The sequence below is a fragment of the Camelus dromedarius genome, chromosome 28 (assembly GCF_036321535.1).
Source record: "Camelus dromedarius isolate mCamDro1 chromosome 28, mCamDro1.pat, whole genome shotgun sequence".
NCBI lineage: Eukaryota > Metazoa > Chordata > Mammalia > Artiodactyla > Camelidae > Camelus > Camelus dromedarius.
Genome location: NC_087463.1, coordinates 6,461,460 through 6,478,284, shown reverse-complemented (window position 1 = coordinate 6,478,284; position 16,825 = coordinate 6,461,460). Strand labels below are relative to the sequence as shown.

The following is a 16,825-nucleotide window of genomic DNA, read 5'->3' as shown; positions in this document are numbered from 1 at the left end:
AGACCGTCCTCCCCGGAAATTGAGAGGATGTTTCATCTGTTCATTAGCATCTCTGATGCGTTATTGTGGGTCGGGCCCCACAGAGGAAGGAGGACACCAGGGACTGGTCCTGGCGTACGGGACCCTAAGGAGGGTTTCTGGGACAATCTGAGATGATAACCAAGGATCTCCCCCGCCCCCATGCAAAAATAAGAAAGAGAAAAATCCTGATGAGCAGTCATGAAGCTTCTGCTGTGTTCCAGAGGCTTCTGCTTCTGAGCGCTTTCTCCAAGTGCTCAAAAGGCTTTCACAAGTCATGCTCCCCCTTTTATAGGTGGGGAGACAGGCTAGTCCAGGCCACACAGCCAGGAGGCGGTAGTCAGACCAGTTCTGTCTGACCTCACACTGCCCGGACAGGGAGGGGAGTTCCAAAGGGACTGAAAATTTCTAGCATTTCAGGATTCACACAGAAATCTTACAACTTGGGTTGTAAGAAATCTTAATAAAATCAAAATAAACAAGAAAGAGGAGTCTAGTGGCCCTGAGGGGAACTTCTTGCTGATGGAGGGTGAAGGGAGGCCTCTGGTTCTGTTGCTCTGACTCAGATACCTCATGTGGGGCTGCGGGGAAGATGGTCAGGGCCAGGTGGGGTCGGCATCCGGGTCAGGCTGTAAGGGTTTCTCCTGTTTGCCTGCAAGCATAGTGGGTAGTACAGGCAGATGGGGAGCGTTTGTTAGAATAGATTCTGGTTAACCTTGCTGGCCTGTCGGGGCTTGGCGGTCACCTAGGACTCGGTGGCCTTGCCCACCTTGTCCCCAGTTGGCTCTGGCTGGCAACACCAGGAACTCACAGTTCAGAAAATGCTCTGTGGGTTGTCTGCGAGCTCGTCAGAACAGCAGGTCTGTCCTGGCCGGACGGCCACTTTCAGAGCCAGCAGTCTCGAGGAGATGGAGGCAGAGAGAATGAGAAGGATCCAGTAAGAACCTTGCCTGCCCCGTAAGATGAGCAGAGGTCATGAATAATGGAGAGAAAGAGAGGCCTCTGAGACCTGGGAGCCCAGCTAATTCGGGGCCCTGACATCCTCAGGAAGGCCCCAGGCCCCTGGGGACATCTTTTACTGGCCCTCAAGGCTGTGAGGCTAGGGGCATCTTTAGGGGGGAGGCCCCACCTGCTCCTGGGTGTGGGATGGGGGGCGGGCCCTGCTGTGAGGCCAGGTGGGAAACAGATGCCAAAGGCTCAATGTCACCTGATTCTCTATGAAGGGAGCAGGTGGGTGGGTGGGGAGGGGCGGGGTAGAGGACAGCCTGTTCTCAGTCCCCATAAATAAGTCACGAGGCCCAAGGAGAACCCCAGGGCAGGTGCAGAGGAGGTGGTGGGAGAGAAGGTGCCAGAGAAAGGCACCAGGGACAGGAAGGGCCGAGATAAAGTGGGGAGGTTCTGCTCAGGGGCCAGCGAGGAGAGGGAAGCAGGGCAGCGCTGTGGGCGCGTGTGGGCACTGGCCCACCCCGATGTGTGCTCAGGAGCTCAGGGGGAGTGGGCCGCAGGTCCGCGGAGGTGCACGGAGGTGGGCACGGTGAGCCAGTGAGTGACGGGAAGGGGCAGCTGGCAAAATGATGCCCCAGAAGAAAAAGAGGAGAAAGAAAGACATCAACTTCCTGGCCCTGTATGAGGAGGAGCTGCTGAACTATGCCTCGGAGGACGACGAGGGGGAGCTGGAGCATGAGTACTACAAGGCCAGAGGTGTGCGGGGCCTGGCCTGCGGGGTGGGGCCGGGGGGGGGGCATGGGCAGGGGCAGAAGATCCTGTCTCTTGCTTTGAGGGAGGAATTTTAGGTTCCCACCTAACCCTTTTCTCGTGGGTTTTCTGTTGTGTCCGTACTACATCCTCCTGGGGTCACTGTGCCCAGGGTCACAGAGCCTTAGTGGCACAGAGTCAGCTGGACCCACAGTGCCACACTCTCCAGGTCCTACATATCCCAGGAGCCACGTTCCAGCCTGGTCTCTGTGGTGGGGGACGCCTCAGGCTGCGAAGGGGCTTGTGGGGGGAGACCTGGACCCTCACTGTGTGCCCAACCGGGGCTGGGGGCTGCTGCCCACGATGGCTGGTGGAAATGGGGTCCCAGGGCTTTGCAAGATGATGCTGTGGCCCCCGTGGGAGGGGGTGCAGTTGGTGCTTTGGACCCAGAGCCCTGTCCTTTGAGTCTCACCTTCCTCTGAGGTGTATGGGAGCTGCTTTGAAATGCTCCACCTTCTCGCCAGGTAAACCACAGAAAGGGCGAACTGGGGTCCTGGGAGGCAGTTTTGACTTGCAGAGGGTGTTTGCTTGTTTTGATGTTTTTTTTTTTATTTATTTGTTTCCTTTTTTGCTTTTACAATTAAAAAAATGTATTTGATTGTGAATGCCTATAGGCAGCGGGCTTTATCACTCAGAGGTCTGTTTTACTCATCAGCGCTGCCTGCCTGGTCCCTGATAGCGTTTAAATTCTCAGCGCTTCCTCTAACTGGCTTCCTATAAGCACCATATTCACCCACTCGTTCCCCAAACATGAGATGAATGTCCATGGGCCAGTCACCCACCTTAATTCCCAGCCACGGGGAGTTCCTTGATTAAATCTGATTTTTCGTGGTTCCATTGCTTCATGAGCGTCTGGTGAGTTGGGCTTGTCGCCTAAGCCACACTGAACTCCTTGAGGGTGGGGCCTCCTTTATTTGTCCCCACACCTCACCCAGCTCCCAGCACAGACCCAGGCTCAGAGAAGGTGGCCACTGCCGTGGCACCATGAAGGCAGTGGCTCTGCAGAGGCCCCTTTCCCAGCACGGTGTCCCAGGCGCCTCCTGGGGTGGAGGTGGGAGTGGGGGGAGGAAGGAGGGGCATTGCCACCTCTTCTCAGCACGCATGCTCCGAGCTCTGTCGGGTGGGGGAGGGGCATTGAGTCTAGACATGGGGTCAGCACCCATGACAAATACGCTCCACTTTGGGGTGATTCTCCCCAGCCCACAGGGCTGCTGATGGAACATTCTAGAACCTCTCATAGCTGCCAGCCCTTCTACCTCTGTTCATGGGCTCTGCCCGCCTCAGTGTGACTGTATGTCACCATATAGTCTTCTTTGCACACTTCTCAGAGCCTTTTCACTTCCATTCTCACTTTTAATCCTGAAGATCCCTGGAAACAGTCAAGGCAGGTGAGGTTAGTCTCAGGTGAAGGACTAAGGCTCTGGGAAGGTCACAAATAGGAGGGACAAGAGCTTCACCTGTCCGTTCCCAGGACAAGTCCCCACTTCATGTCACGATGCTGCCCATTAGCACATTGTATGTCGGGCACCAGGCACCTCGCCGAGCACTTTACTCGTATGAACCAGTTTAACCTTCACAACAACCCAATGGGTTGGGGTCTCAACATCTTCTTTCTCAGGTGAGGAAACTGAGGCACAGTGAAGTTAAGTAATGTGTGCAGGATCACAAAGCTGTTAACTAGCAGCGTTAGTCTGGGCTGGCTGGTCCTCACTCTTGTACTGTCCAATCATGACTAAAATTAGCTGGAGAAGAGCAAGCCGAGGTGGGCGCCACGCTGACATTTCTAAGGGACACGGACCCGCTGACTGTGCAGTCGGCTGCAGACTGGGCGGTAAATGTGGATGCTGTGGCCAGTCGTCCCATGCTGAGCTTCACTGCACCGTCACTGTTACCCTCCCAGTTCTACAACAGTGTGTCTCCTGCTCCCTCTGATCCCTGGGTTCTTGCATTACATGGAGAATCTTGGTGAATGTGATGGGGAAGAAGAAGAGGGAAGAGGAGAAAAGTCTAGATTTTCTTCTCTGTTCCTCAGGTCGCCTCCTGGCTACACTGGAGTTCGCCAACAGCCCGAGGGAGGAGAGAGGCTCTCTTGATACTCTGAGGCTAGGCTGAGCCTGGGGCACTGGTCTATCTCCTGACTAACACAAGGTCCATGAAAGGAAGATAGTGACTCCCACCAGAATCTGGGCTCCAAAAGGACCTCAGAGGCCATCCTGCATAAGCTTCTATCCCTGGGGACCTTTCCTCTCCTACATCCCAGACAGGGCATTGTCCAGCATCTGTTGGAACACAATTTCCCAAGCCAGCTTCCTTGGGGATGTTGTCAATGGAGATGATGGCAGCGGTGATGATGATGATAATGGTGCTGATGATGACAACAGTGGAGAGGATGTTGGTGACGATGATGGTGGTGATGATGGTAACAGTCCACCTCTTACGGAACGCATGTATTTCATCCAACTGTGAGAGTGTCTGTAAGATGAATTCCCAGAAGTGGAAATGCTAAGTCAATGAGTATGAAAGTTGAAAACTTTGCTTTATTTAATTTAACCCTTAACCCATCAAGGAAGAAATTATTTCTACTTCAGCGATGAGGAAAATGAAACTCAGTAAGAAATTTAGCTGAAATCATGCAGCCAGTGATAGTAGAATTGAGATTCAAATCCTGGTCAATTTATTTCCATAGTCCATATCCATTTCATTGATTGTTTTATTCATTCATTTATTTTCTCATTCATCCATATAATTATTGAGCCTCTCCTATTTGTCATGCTCTGTGCTGGGAGCAACCCTGGTTACTGTTAACAATTCTTTGTGCTGACCAGGGGATTTTATTAGTTGGGACACTCCAAACCAAATTTTGTGTCTTCTGTGAGATATTTGTCTTCCATAAGATAGTTCTTCAGCTATCTGAACTTCTTAAATTAAAATTTTAACATTGAGGAAATATATATATGTGTGTGCAGCACAAAACTCATAAAGGTACAGTGTGATGACTTTTTACATATATGCATGCTAGCATAACCACCTTTCAGAACAGGGCACAAAGCATTTCTAACCTCCAGAAAATTCCTTCGCTCTCCTTCCCAGAGGTAATAGCTCTCCTGATTCTATCACTGTACATCAGTTTTTTTATTCTTGAACTTCATATAAATGGGCTAACGCAATATATAGGCTTTTTTCGTGTGTCTAGCTTCTCTTTCACTCAACGTTATATCTGAGAGATTTATCCATGTTGTGACACGTTATATACTTTGTTCTTTTTTTTAATTTGTTACTACTGCATTTTAGAAATATATCACCATTTATTTAACTATTCTTTTGTTGATGGACTTTGGGGTTATTTCTGGCTTTTAGTTACTATGAATAAAGCTGCTACAGATCTGTGCACATCTTTGGATGGTCACACGTACTCATTTCTCCTGGATTTATAATTTATAATTAGAAGTAGAAGCACTGAGTCACAGGGTGGGCTCGTGTCTAATTATCAGTGCTTGTACAAATTTATACTCCCACCAGCAATGTTTGTGAGCGTCAGTGGCTCCACATTCTTGCCAGTACTTAGTATTTGTCAGTCTTTTTAATTTTAGCCATTCTGGGTGGTGTATAGTAGGGTCTCACTGTAATTTTAGTTCGCATTTCCCTTGTGAAGAATGATGCAGAGCCTTTTTCCATGTTTATTGGCCATTTGGAGATCCTCTTTGATGACATGCCTATTTGAGTCTTTTGTCCATTTTGCAACTTCATTGAAATATAATCTACAAGAAAATGAATCCACTTTAAATGTGCTCTTTGATGAGTATTGCCAGATGTGTACATCTGTGTAACCACTAGCACCGTGTATATAGAGAGCATTTAAATTATCCCTCAAAAGTTCCGTGTGAGGGGAGAGGATGGAGCACAGTGGTAGAGTGTGTGCTTGGCATGCACGAGGTCCTGGGTTCAATCTCCAGTACCTCCATGAAAATAAATAAATAAACAGAATTACCTCCCCCTAAAAAAATTTAAAAAAAAAAAGTTCTGTTTGCCCTTTCCGAGTCAATTTCCCCTAACTCCAACCTTAGGCAACCATGTTCCGCTTTCTGTTACAGTAGATTAAATTTCATATACCTGGCATTTGTGTCTGACTTCTTTTGCTCAGCAGAATGTTCTTGAGACTTACCCGTCTTGTGTGTGTCATCTGTTCATTCCTTTTTGTCACCGAGCTGTATTCCATCGCATGGCTATACCACACTTCGTTTATCCATTCACCTGTTGATGGGCATTTAGGTTTTTTCCAGTTCAAGGCTATTGTGAATACAGCTTCTGTGAACATTGGTGTGCAGGTCTTTGTGTGGCTATGTTCTTCCTTCTCTTGGGTAAATACCCAAAAGTGGAATTTCTGGGTCATATGGTAAATGTATATTTATCTTTAAAACAAGTTGTTGTCCATTAAAACAATTGTGTGGTCCTTCTTTCTTAGTGATTTGCATGGATTCTTTACATCTTCTGGGTAAGTCTTTTGTTGGATACAGGACAGGCAGACCTTGGCGATATTGTGCATTTGGTTCCAGAGCACTGCAATGAAACAAATATTGCAATAAAAAGTAAAATTCGAGTCACACGAACTTTTTGGTTTCCCAGTGCCTGTAAAAATTATGTTTACCACTATACTGTAGCCTATTAAGCGTACAATAGCATTATATCTAAAAAAGTGTACGTATCTTAATTTAAAAATACATTATTGCTAAAAAAATACTATTATCTGAGTCTTTGGCAAGTCATAATCTTCTTTTGCAATAGTAACATCAAAGATTACTGATCACAGATCATCATAACAAATATAATAATAATGAAAAAGTTTGAAATGTGAGAATTACCCAAATCTGACACAGAGACAAGAGTGAGCAAATGCTCTTGGAAAAATGGTGCTGACAGACTTGCTCAATGCAGGGTTGCCACAAACCTTCAATTTGTAAAAAACACAGCGTCTGTGAAGCACAATAAAGCAAAGGATGATAAAACAAGGTATGCTTGTATGTACATTTCAAATATCTTCTAGTCTGTGGCTTGCCTTTTCATTCTCATGGTGGTCTTAATTTTAATTAAAGCCTAATTTATCATATTTTAATGGTTAGTGTCCTATTTAAGAAGTAGCCATGTACCCTTGGATCAACTATTGAGGTAGTTTCTTCATCCCTCTCCTGTACTCCAGACTTCTTTTCTCTAAACCAAGTATCTCTGTGTCTTCTCTCATGTGATGTATAATTCTAGAATTTCCACCATGCTGGTCATCTTCCTGTGGACACTTGGTTTGGAAATGTCTTTGTATATGTGCAAACTGTACGGGCAACACTTCACGTCCTGGAATTATCTCAGGGAGGGCTCTAGGAGTTATCTGAAGGTCAGAAAGTCCTGTGGTGTAGACTGAGAAGAATTAAGGCTTTGATTATCATGAGAGACAGGGAGTCGCACAAATATCCTGCTTCCTTTTTCCCTCTTGAAGGGAACTTTATCAGAACCAGGGACATTAAAAAAAAGACATCAAGAGCACACAGAACAAGCTTCAGAAAACAGTATGGAGATTCCTCAAAGAATTAAAAATAAACCCACCATATGATCCAGCAATCCCACTCTTGGGAATATATCTTGAGGGAACTCTAATTCAAAAAAATACATGGACCCCAATATTTATAGCAACACTAATTACAATAGCTAAGACATGGAAACAATCTAAATGTCTATCAACAGATGACTGGATAAAGAAGTTGTGGTATATTTATACAGTGGAATACTACTCAGCCATAAAAAGAATTAAATAATGCCATTTGCAGCAACATGGATGGACTTTGAGATTGCCATTCTAAGTGATGTAAGCCAGAAAGAGGAAGAAAAATACCATATGATATCACTCACATGTGGAATCTAAAAAAAGAGGACACTAATGAACTCATCTACAAAAGAAACCGAGTTGCAGACATAGTAAACAATCTTATGGTTACCAGGGGAAAGAGGGTGGGAAGGGATAAATTTGCGAGTTTGAGATTTGCAAATGTTAGCCACTATATATAAAAATAGATTAAAAACCCAAATTTCTTCTATATAGCACAGGGAACTATATTCAATATTTTGTAATAACCTTTGATGAAAAAGAATATGAAAACAAATATATGTATGTATATGCATGACTGGGACATTGTGCTGTGCACCAGAAATGGACACATTGTAACTGACTGTACTTCAGTTAAAAAAAAAAAAAAAGAGCAAGCTTCAAGGGGACAAAGGGAGGGAAATCAGTGCCTCTGCCAAAAAGGGACTCACTGGCAAAGCTCTGCATCCCAGCTGTAGGATGGCTTAGCCTGAATGGTTGCCATGGCAATGTCCTGGAGGTCACGGGAAGTGAGGGCTGCAAAGCAGCATTGTGTAGAGGGCAGAGAGGAAGATGAGAGTCAGGGGCAGGCTCTGAAGAAGGTCTTGTCTGGGACGGCATCCGTGTGCTGTGCTGGAAAGATCACAGGCGGTCATCGGGAGGCCTTGGGCTGTGCTCCGGTGTTGACATTGTGTAGAGTGTGACCTGGGCTTGTCCCCTCGCCTGCAGGTTCCTCACCTGTAACGTGAGTGCGCAGCGTTAAGTGGGAGATGTTGGTCTCACAGCAGGACTTGTGGGTCTGAGCCTTGTTCAGAGGCTTGTGGGTTGCTGCAGGGGTTCGTAGAGTCCTTTGCGGCTGGGCATCCCCTGTGGAGCCAGCAGGAGCTCTGGCTTCCCCAAGCCCATAGAGGACTCTAGCTTTCCTTCTTTCCTCCTCCAGTGTACGAGGTGGTCACAGCCACGGGCAATGTTCGTGGTGCAGGGACAGATGCCAACGTCTTCATCACCATTTTTGGAGAGAATGGGCTCTCTCCCAAGCTCCATCTTACCAGCAAGTGAGTACCAGCTCAGCCTTGGTGGGGTCCTGGCTGTTAGTCGGGGTTGATACCGTTCTGGATCCCATGGGAGAAGACACGTGTGTCCACAGGCCTTGCTAACCCCAGACCACGTGGCAGCCAGGTCTCTCGCAGTGATTTTCTGCCAACCTCCCTTAGCTCCTCTCTTAATGTTTTGTGGACAGTAATGCCTCCTTTGGATCTCAGATTTCCCAAGAATTCAGAGCTGTCCCTTGAGATGGGAGAATAAACACTCAGGATCAAGAAATGTGGTCTAGGGCCAGCTTTACCATTTAGTTGCCATATACCTTTGACCCAGTCTCTTTGCATCCAGGACCTTGGCTTCCTCATATGTCACCTGGAAGTGATAAACCCGAACTAATGGAGCTTTTGGGAAGAGGAGACAAGCTCAAGCATGTGAGGGAGCCCTGAGCTTAAACGCTCTGCACCCACGTCCTACCCGGGGACTGACATCACGTGGAACCTGCCTGCCCGCTAACACACACTCAAGCCAGTGCGTGTGTTTGTGTAGATGTGCGTGTGTGTGTGTGTGTGTGTGTGTGTGTGTGCTTGTGTCCCCCGTTGCACTGTGACCACTGAGAGCAGACGCTGCTTTCTCTTCTTTTCCACCCTCTGCCCGCATCACCAGGTGCGCACACAGTTACCACACACGGCAGCAAAGCAGCGGGACCAGAGACATCCGGGGGCCTCACTGGGGGTCTGGGCCGCTGGTTTTCACTCTGCGATGAATGAAACGGGATTGACCAGTTGGTTCCGGCTCCCACCCCCACCCCCCACCCCCGTACCCTCCCTTCTTTCCTTTCTTCCTCTGCAGCAGTTCAACTTATGGTTATCTCGGCCCCTGAGTTTCTGAATCAGATTCTATTTGCACCAAGGGTTCTTTCTGCAGCCAAAGAAAAATTTGAAAACCACTAAATCTCTTCCAGCCTGTTCATGAGGAAACTGGGGCCAAGAGAGGAGTGGCGAGCAGCTCCGAATCATGGAGCTTTTGATGGGAAAGCTGGTCCTCTAGCCACAGGGTCTTGATGCAGACATTTCCTGGAGCACATGACTGCGTGGCCCTGGAGGGTGTGCGGGAGACTGCCCCATGGGCCTCTGGGGTGTATGGCCTGGCACCTCCAGGGCTGGCAGAGGAAGCGGTAGAAAGATGGGGTCCCCAGGCCAATAGCGCCACAAACTCTGCAGACTGACCAGGCTCAGTGGAGCTCGTTTCCCCGAATGCAGTCTCTGGTGTAAATGCCGCAGCGACGAGGCCGGTGTAACGTCCTGTTCTGTCCATTTCTGCAGCACAGGGTACCCGCCTTCTCGTGCTGCTCACACTGCAGAGTGCCTGGCTTGTGGAAGTCCTTTCCTCCAGTGATGTGGGCACGGTAAAGAGAATACATGAAATAGCCATCCTCTTTGCCATGTGTCCTCCCCAGAGGGCACCCCTGCAGGGAGAAGCCACTAGACCCCTGGGAGCTGGCCAGTTGGTTTCCAGAGTCCTCAGTCTGTCTTTTTTTTTTTTTTTTTTAAACAAAAAGAACCATTTCTCCTTTCGTGGTGGTTCCTCACTGTCTTTCCTTCTCTCATGCGTCTAATAGCTTCAGACTCTCCCCGTCACCTTTTTCCTTTGTCAAGACACCCTCTGAGGAAGGTCCCCAGAGTCAGCTTTTATAAATCCATGTAAAGGTTTGTCACTGAGTCCCCTTTTCCTGGGAGTGTGAGTTCCAACCTTCCTTCTCAGTGGGAAGGAAAGACTGCATCATGGTAGAGGGGTCTCAGGCATGAAGGAGCAGGCAGGGCCGGGAGGTCTCCAGGCAGGGCTGAAACCACGCGAAGCAGCCAGCTTCTCTGAGCTAGCTTTGCATATAGGAACCAACGTCTCCCCAGTTCCTCTGTGCGTCTGCTGGTAGGGGTCTATCTTGTATCTGTGCCTTGCTCCAGGCTGGGCAGCAGGGGCACAGGTCTGGCCAGGACCCCAATCCTGCTGGCCAGAGGGCTCTGCCTGCAGGAGCACATGGGGAGGGCTGGTTGCAGGTTTGCAGGCACTTTTTGCAGCATCAGCTGGATGTCCTGGAGAGGCTGGAGAGGTGATGCATGGAGAGATGCCCTGTGGAACCAGAAGATGAAGGGAGGTCTGCTCTGGGCCTCTAGCATCTCTTCTGGTTCTTTGCAGATAGAGCTTATTAAATGACTTGGTATCAGTGTAGCTAGAATAGGACTTCAGAGGGAAGGACATGTAATCTTGGACCTTAAGTGGTGGAAAGGACTCCGGTAAGGGAGGGGCAGAAAGAAGGTACTTTAGGTGAAGGGAAATGGCTTGAGGCCACAATGGGCACTGCAGCCTAAGGGAACTGGGAGGGGACCTGCCAGCTGCATGGAGGGGCAGAGAGGAAGAAGGTGGGAAAGGCAGGGGAGGACCACTCTGTAGAAGGTCTTGCTTGAAAGCCGATCAGTGGCAGCTCGACATACTATGCAGCCAGGAAGGATCAACCTGAAGGTGGCGAGCAGGATAAACAGGGCAGGTGAGGACCAGAGTCTGGCTGCTGGAAGACCAGACAAATTGTCTACCAAGAGAATTGCATACACACAGTCCTCACCATCCGAGACCCTTCCAGTTTAAGATGGAGACCTCGGGTCTGGGAAGGGAGTGTTGCTTTTCGAGAAAGTCCAGGTTGCCTGCGGAACCCAGGTGCAGGTGTCTGCGGGGGTCCCCGTGCTCTGTGGGATTTAGATGCAGTTAGTCCAGAAGTGGTCCCTGGGGTCTGGCTCAGAATGCCCACTGCTCTGGAAACCTCCTCTCCTCTCGCTGTCTGCTGCTGTTCCCTCTTCGTCACATTGTGTCACCCCAGACCCACACCCACACCCATGTGTCACCTGGAATTTAGCTCTTTTTCCTTGTTTGAGATCCACAGACACACGCACCTACATGCATGCGCACACACACTCACACGTGCACACACGTGCAAACTGCATCAGACGTCAGATAGCTCAGGGCATCAGAGAGAATTCACATGAAAGCAGGACAAGTTTAAAATGGAATATTAACTAGATGCCCCTCCTGCCCCACCAGTCTTAAAATTAAGCAACCACCCTTCTTGGAATTTCTCCCTGACCCCTTTCTCCGCAACGTTTGGCTAAGTCTCTCACCCCACCTTTCTCTCCTGCCTCTCCCACGTCCTTGTTCCTCCCTCTCCCACGTCCTCGTTCCTCCCTCTCCCCTTAGTTCCCCTCTTCCTTGTGTCTTATCTCCTCTGCCTCAGGTTTTCCCCTTCTACTCCCATGGGACTTTTCAGGATTTATTTTCCCCTCTAATACAAAAATAATTCCTCTTGCAAGAAAACCTTCAGTGCCTGATGTTAAAAAAGCTGATTGTTCTCACCCTCACGGTCTGGAGTCTACACTCCTCGGTACCATCAGACCCTCTCTTAGGCAGCAAAGAATGTGACATATTCACTTCGATTTCCCAATCAGCTGACCTCTGCCCCGCCCCCCACACCAGTCACATGCCAACAGCCTTGGACTCCAGGGGAAGCCCCCTTCCTGGCTACCCAGGGCCACGCCCGCACTGAGCCACACGTTCAGGATATGGCAAAAGGATGGGATCTCATGTATGTTCTGGAACACAGTCCTCCTGATGAGAATTCACCATCTGAGAGTGTCGGAGAATCCTGGGATTTTAGCCTACTGGCTCTGCCTGGCTGGTGGCTAAAATGCCCTGTGCAGCCTGGAAAGGCTCTCGTGGGTGGGGTCCCGGTGGGGTCCCCTTGGGGTGGCAGGCGTGGGCAGGGGGCGATGTACTGCACTGGGTTTTGAGGATCGAGCAGGAGCTGTGGAAAACCTGCAGGCTTCTACAGAGACATGTGAAGTAGTTTCCTTTGACCACCAACCCTCTGTCCTTTGCTGATTCCACCCCACGTCCAGTCAGGTTTCTGACACCCACCGGCATGTGCATTCTGACCTTCCAGAAGGGGGGATTTTGGAGTCTGATCACTGAGTGGGGTGGGGTTAGGGTTCATCTGGGATTGTCCTGGCCCCTCCCTGAGAGGAGGGAGTCAGTATAGTCCTGTCTCTGCAGTCCTTGGCTTTCTCCCCTCTGAAGAGAGACCCCTGAGGTGCAGAGGGCCCTGCTCTTGTCTGCCAAGACGTTGGTCTCCATCCTGTAAACACTGCAGACAATCGCGTCACATCCTGGATGCTCCAGTGTGGTCCTGAGACAGCACGGAGCGTGCCCTCTGCCCATCCTGGTGGATCCTTCTCTCCTGGTTTCCCTTTTTCCCATTTCTCTTTAAAAATTTTGTTTTTAAGTGACTGTTGTAGAGCATCATGGTTGGTTACTTAACAAACACTCTGGAAAGTACGAATCCACATTCCACCTGGTTGTGCGCACGGGGCCTTTCTGAAGGCATGGGGTTCCCCTTGCTGAATGCAGCTGTTGGAGCCGGAACTCTTGTCAGAGCAGCCCAGAAAGCCAGCTGATTTCCTTCCAAATCACACCTTGTCTTTTCCTTTCCAAATCACCCTCCTCTTCCCCTACGCGTTGGTGTTGGTTATTTCCCTAAATTCCACGCCCCCACCCCCCAGCAGATGAAGCCGGGATCCTCAAACTCATTCCAAAGGAGTCACCACAGGCAGCTGCCGGATGGAGTGGGGGCTGCTGAAATAGGGGACTGTGATTTTTCTCATCATTACAAAAACAAAATGTGCTCCCTTCAGAAAACTTAAAAAAAAAAAGGAAAAAGAAAAAGAGATACAGACAAGAATAAATAACCAGCATTTCATTATAGTCTTACCACGCAGACATGATGTCTTTGTATACATCCTTTGGCTCCTTACTGTTAAATGAAGTTGGCATCCTGTTTGTATTGGTTATTCTGTTCGTACATTCTCTTTTTAAGCTGCTTTTTGTTTCAAGCCTAGTTCATAAATCTGTTTCTGTTTCACTAAATATTCTTTCATAATAAGATTTTTAATGGCTGCATAATATTCCGCCATATATCTTCCCAGGGTAACTGTTTTTTAGGATATGTATATGATGTATTTATATGATGTTGAGTCTATTCTAAAAATCCATTTCCTTGTCTCATATACTGAAAGACAAAATACCTCTTATTCATTTCCTTATTTCCCATTCATGCAATCCTGATGCACAGAATGGACGTCCACGTGTTTTCCAAGCAATTAACAACTTCTTCGACTTTGAAACAGAATGCGGACCACGTTGTTACTCATGTTGGAAATGAGATTCTGACTGGTTCTTGCAGCCAGCCTGGGGGGCGGGCCCTTCCTCTCCAGCCAAACCCAGGAGTTCCCACCCCTCTCTCCTCTTTCTCCTCTGTGCTTGGACTTCACCCTGTGGGCAGGTTGAGGGGCCCTTGTCCCTGACCCGCTGCTTCAGTGTACCTTTTCACCTGATGTCATGAGCTCTGCACTGCTCTAGAAGGGCCCTGGGCCCCATGTCTCATGATGAGCCCCCATAAGGAAACTTCTCCCCAGGGCAGACTGTTTGCCAAAGTGGGTCCATTTGCAGAATCACAGCTTCTGGGTCTGTAGAATCTTAAAAGCCTTCTGTTACTGAAGAATCTGAGCCTTGTTGCCTTGGGAAGAAGGCCCCTCATCTCCTTCTTTATTTTGAAACACATGATGTCCAATAAATAGACATGTCTTCTGTGTTTTTCTTTTTCCCTGGGCTGTGTGCTGAGAGCCCTGGCCGGGGGCATGGAGGGGGGTCTACGGCTCAGCCTGGCGAGCACTTCACCGTGGGGTCAGGAAGAGCTGTGAGCAGCCCTGGGCTTGCGTGGCCAGTGTCCTGGCCCACACAGAGGACAGAGCAGACGTCCACGTGAGATTCAGGCTTCCACTCGCGGAGGACTCCATGCTCCAGGCTTTCTGTGTCTAAGCTGATGGATTCTAAGTTGCTCCTGAGTCTGGACTTGCTTGAGCACCTCAGGTGTACTTGCTTCTGTTTGCACCATCTGTGGGATGCCAGATATGCATTCCCTCACTGCCCCCACCTCCTTGGTTGCTGGTTTGGGTTGAGTGTTTCTTTTCTTGTTGGAGTGGCAGGACCACGGACCACCACCCAAGGTTTGCATCCACTTGGGGCTGCCATTGCACCTCTCCCCAGCAAGAGCAATGGCAAGTGAGGAGGAGAGGCCAGCTGGCCTGCAGACCCAAGAGCACCAGGGCATTCATCACACCTTCCTTCCTCCTCCACTCTCCCAGCCCAGAGCCACCACACAGCATTGGATCATGACTTTGGGGAGTCAGGTTCTGGTTCCAGCTCTGCTACCAAGTAGCAATTTACTTGTTTGTAAAATGGGGCTAACGTTATCTGCCAAGCTTGTCTTAATGATGCACAGCAAGGAGCCCATGAGAACCTGGGTATGAAAGCAAGGAATGAATACTAGCCATCCTTGCTTTCCACCTCTCTGAACTACGCCAGAAAAGAATCTAAGAATGGGACTGGCTGCCAGCAGCACCTCCTAGAGTGGGACGGTGGAGGAAGAAGGTGGGATGCCAGCTCTTGGCTCTCCTCCCAGGCCTGGGAGCCAAGTGCTGATCTGTGTTAACTGTGCGCACCTTCACTGTAGGAGCGAGTCTGCCTTTGAGAAAGCTAATGTCGATGTGTTCCGGGTGAGGACCAACAACGTGGGCCTCATCTACAAAATCAGGTGAGAATCCGGCCCCTGACCTGGGTGGGGTGAGATGAAGGCAAGTAGATTAGGCACTGACATCACTATTGACATTTTCTGGGTGTTGATTACTCTCCTGGCATCATCTGAGGGGCGACCAAAGGCCAGATCTTTCTCTCTTACTATGAGTCATGGTGCTCTAAACTTGCCCATTAGAGATTCACTTCTTTGGATTAAGACAATTTGAGATAAATTTTCACACACTTGGGAAATAAGCTCTGAGAAACCCTAGAATGGTGGTTAATGGACTCTGAGTCTAGATTGGCTTGGTTCAGATTTCTGCCCTTTGCCAGCCATTTGGTAAATGGTAAAGCCATTTACCAGCTTGGGGGCTTTGGGCAGATTTCATTTCCAAGCCACAGTTTCCTCATCTGCAATAATGGTGCCCAGCTCCTCGGGTTAGTGAGGACTCAATGAATTGGTGCTTAGAGTAGTAACTGACGTACAGGCAGCACCCGGTGAGAGTCAGAGATGCCAGGCCACGTCGCAGGATTCCTGTCGACAGAACCCCCCCCCCCCGATCCCGCTCTCTCTCGGGGAGTTTTTGTGCATGTCTGGGGAGGGATAACTCTACCAGCCTGGTTGCCAGGGAAGAGCCTTCAATTGCCCTCTTTTGCCCGCTTCTTCCTACTACCCACCCCCATTCAAGTTCATGCCCATTTGTCAGCATGTCAAATTCATCTACTGTCTGATTGTACCCAGACTAGGGGGCTTGGACAGGACTCAAATGCTGCCTCTGTTCAGCCCTGGTTTCCCTTCCTCCCACTAGAAAATATAGGACCATGAACTCTCTTTACTGGGGAAAAAGGGACGTTTGTGGGCCCTGGCACTGGTTGTGTGGGGAAGGGGCTTATGAGCAGGGAAGAGGGTGGCAGTGTGTGGAAAAGGAAACCACTAAGCTGAGGTCCTACTACGCGCCAGGCTCTGTGCCAGGCAGAGGCACGCATCCTGTGTATATCACGTGTCATCCATCTGCTGGGTGTGTGCTGACTTGAGCTGTGCTTGTCCTGTTAAGACTGTAAGGCTTCACGTGATGGGCAGGGACTGGATGCTTGTTGCAAAGTGAGGTTATCTCAGGGTCAAGTTCTTGGGAAGTAACTAGACCTCAGAGAGGAAACTGGGACTGCCAAGGACGAAGAGGACCATAGGAAGTGGGAGAAGTTAATGGGGGCCAGTTTTGAAGAGTCTGGATCTCTGCTGCTCAGTACAGTAGCCCCTGGCCCCACGTGGCTACTGATCACTCGAAATGGGGCTAGTCCAAAGCAGAGGTGCTGTGTGTGCAAAAACACACTAGATTTTTGAAAAATTAGTCCAAGATAAAGGATGTAAAATATCCCATTAATAAATGTTTGCATAGTTACCTGTTGGAATGATAAGTGGGCCAAATGAAATTTATTATTAAAATTAATGTCACCAATGTCTTTGCTTCTTTTTCAAGGTAGCTGCTAGAA

The 16,825-nt window shown here is 49.0% G+C and overlaps 1 protein-coding gene across 1 annotated transcript in view; it reads left to right on the top strand.

Moving 5' to 3' along the window:
* The first annotated feature begins 1,275 nt into the window (after positions 1-1,275).
* Positions 1,276-16,825, top strand: part of LOXHD1 (lipoxygenase homology PLAT domains 1) — a 152,179-nt gene continuing 136,629 nt past the window's right edge. Inside the window, exons 1-3 of the mRNA XM_064480296.1 lie at positions 1,276-1,719; positions 8,562-8,676; positions 15,273-15,353. Coding sequence (XP_064336366.1) covers positions 1,590-1,719; positions 8,562-8,676; positions 15,273-15,353 — 326 coding nt within the window. The 5' untranslated portion in view covers positions 1,276-1,589. The remainder of the gene's footprint in view (positions 1,720-8,561; positions 8,677-15,272; positions 15,354-16,825) is intronic.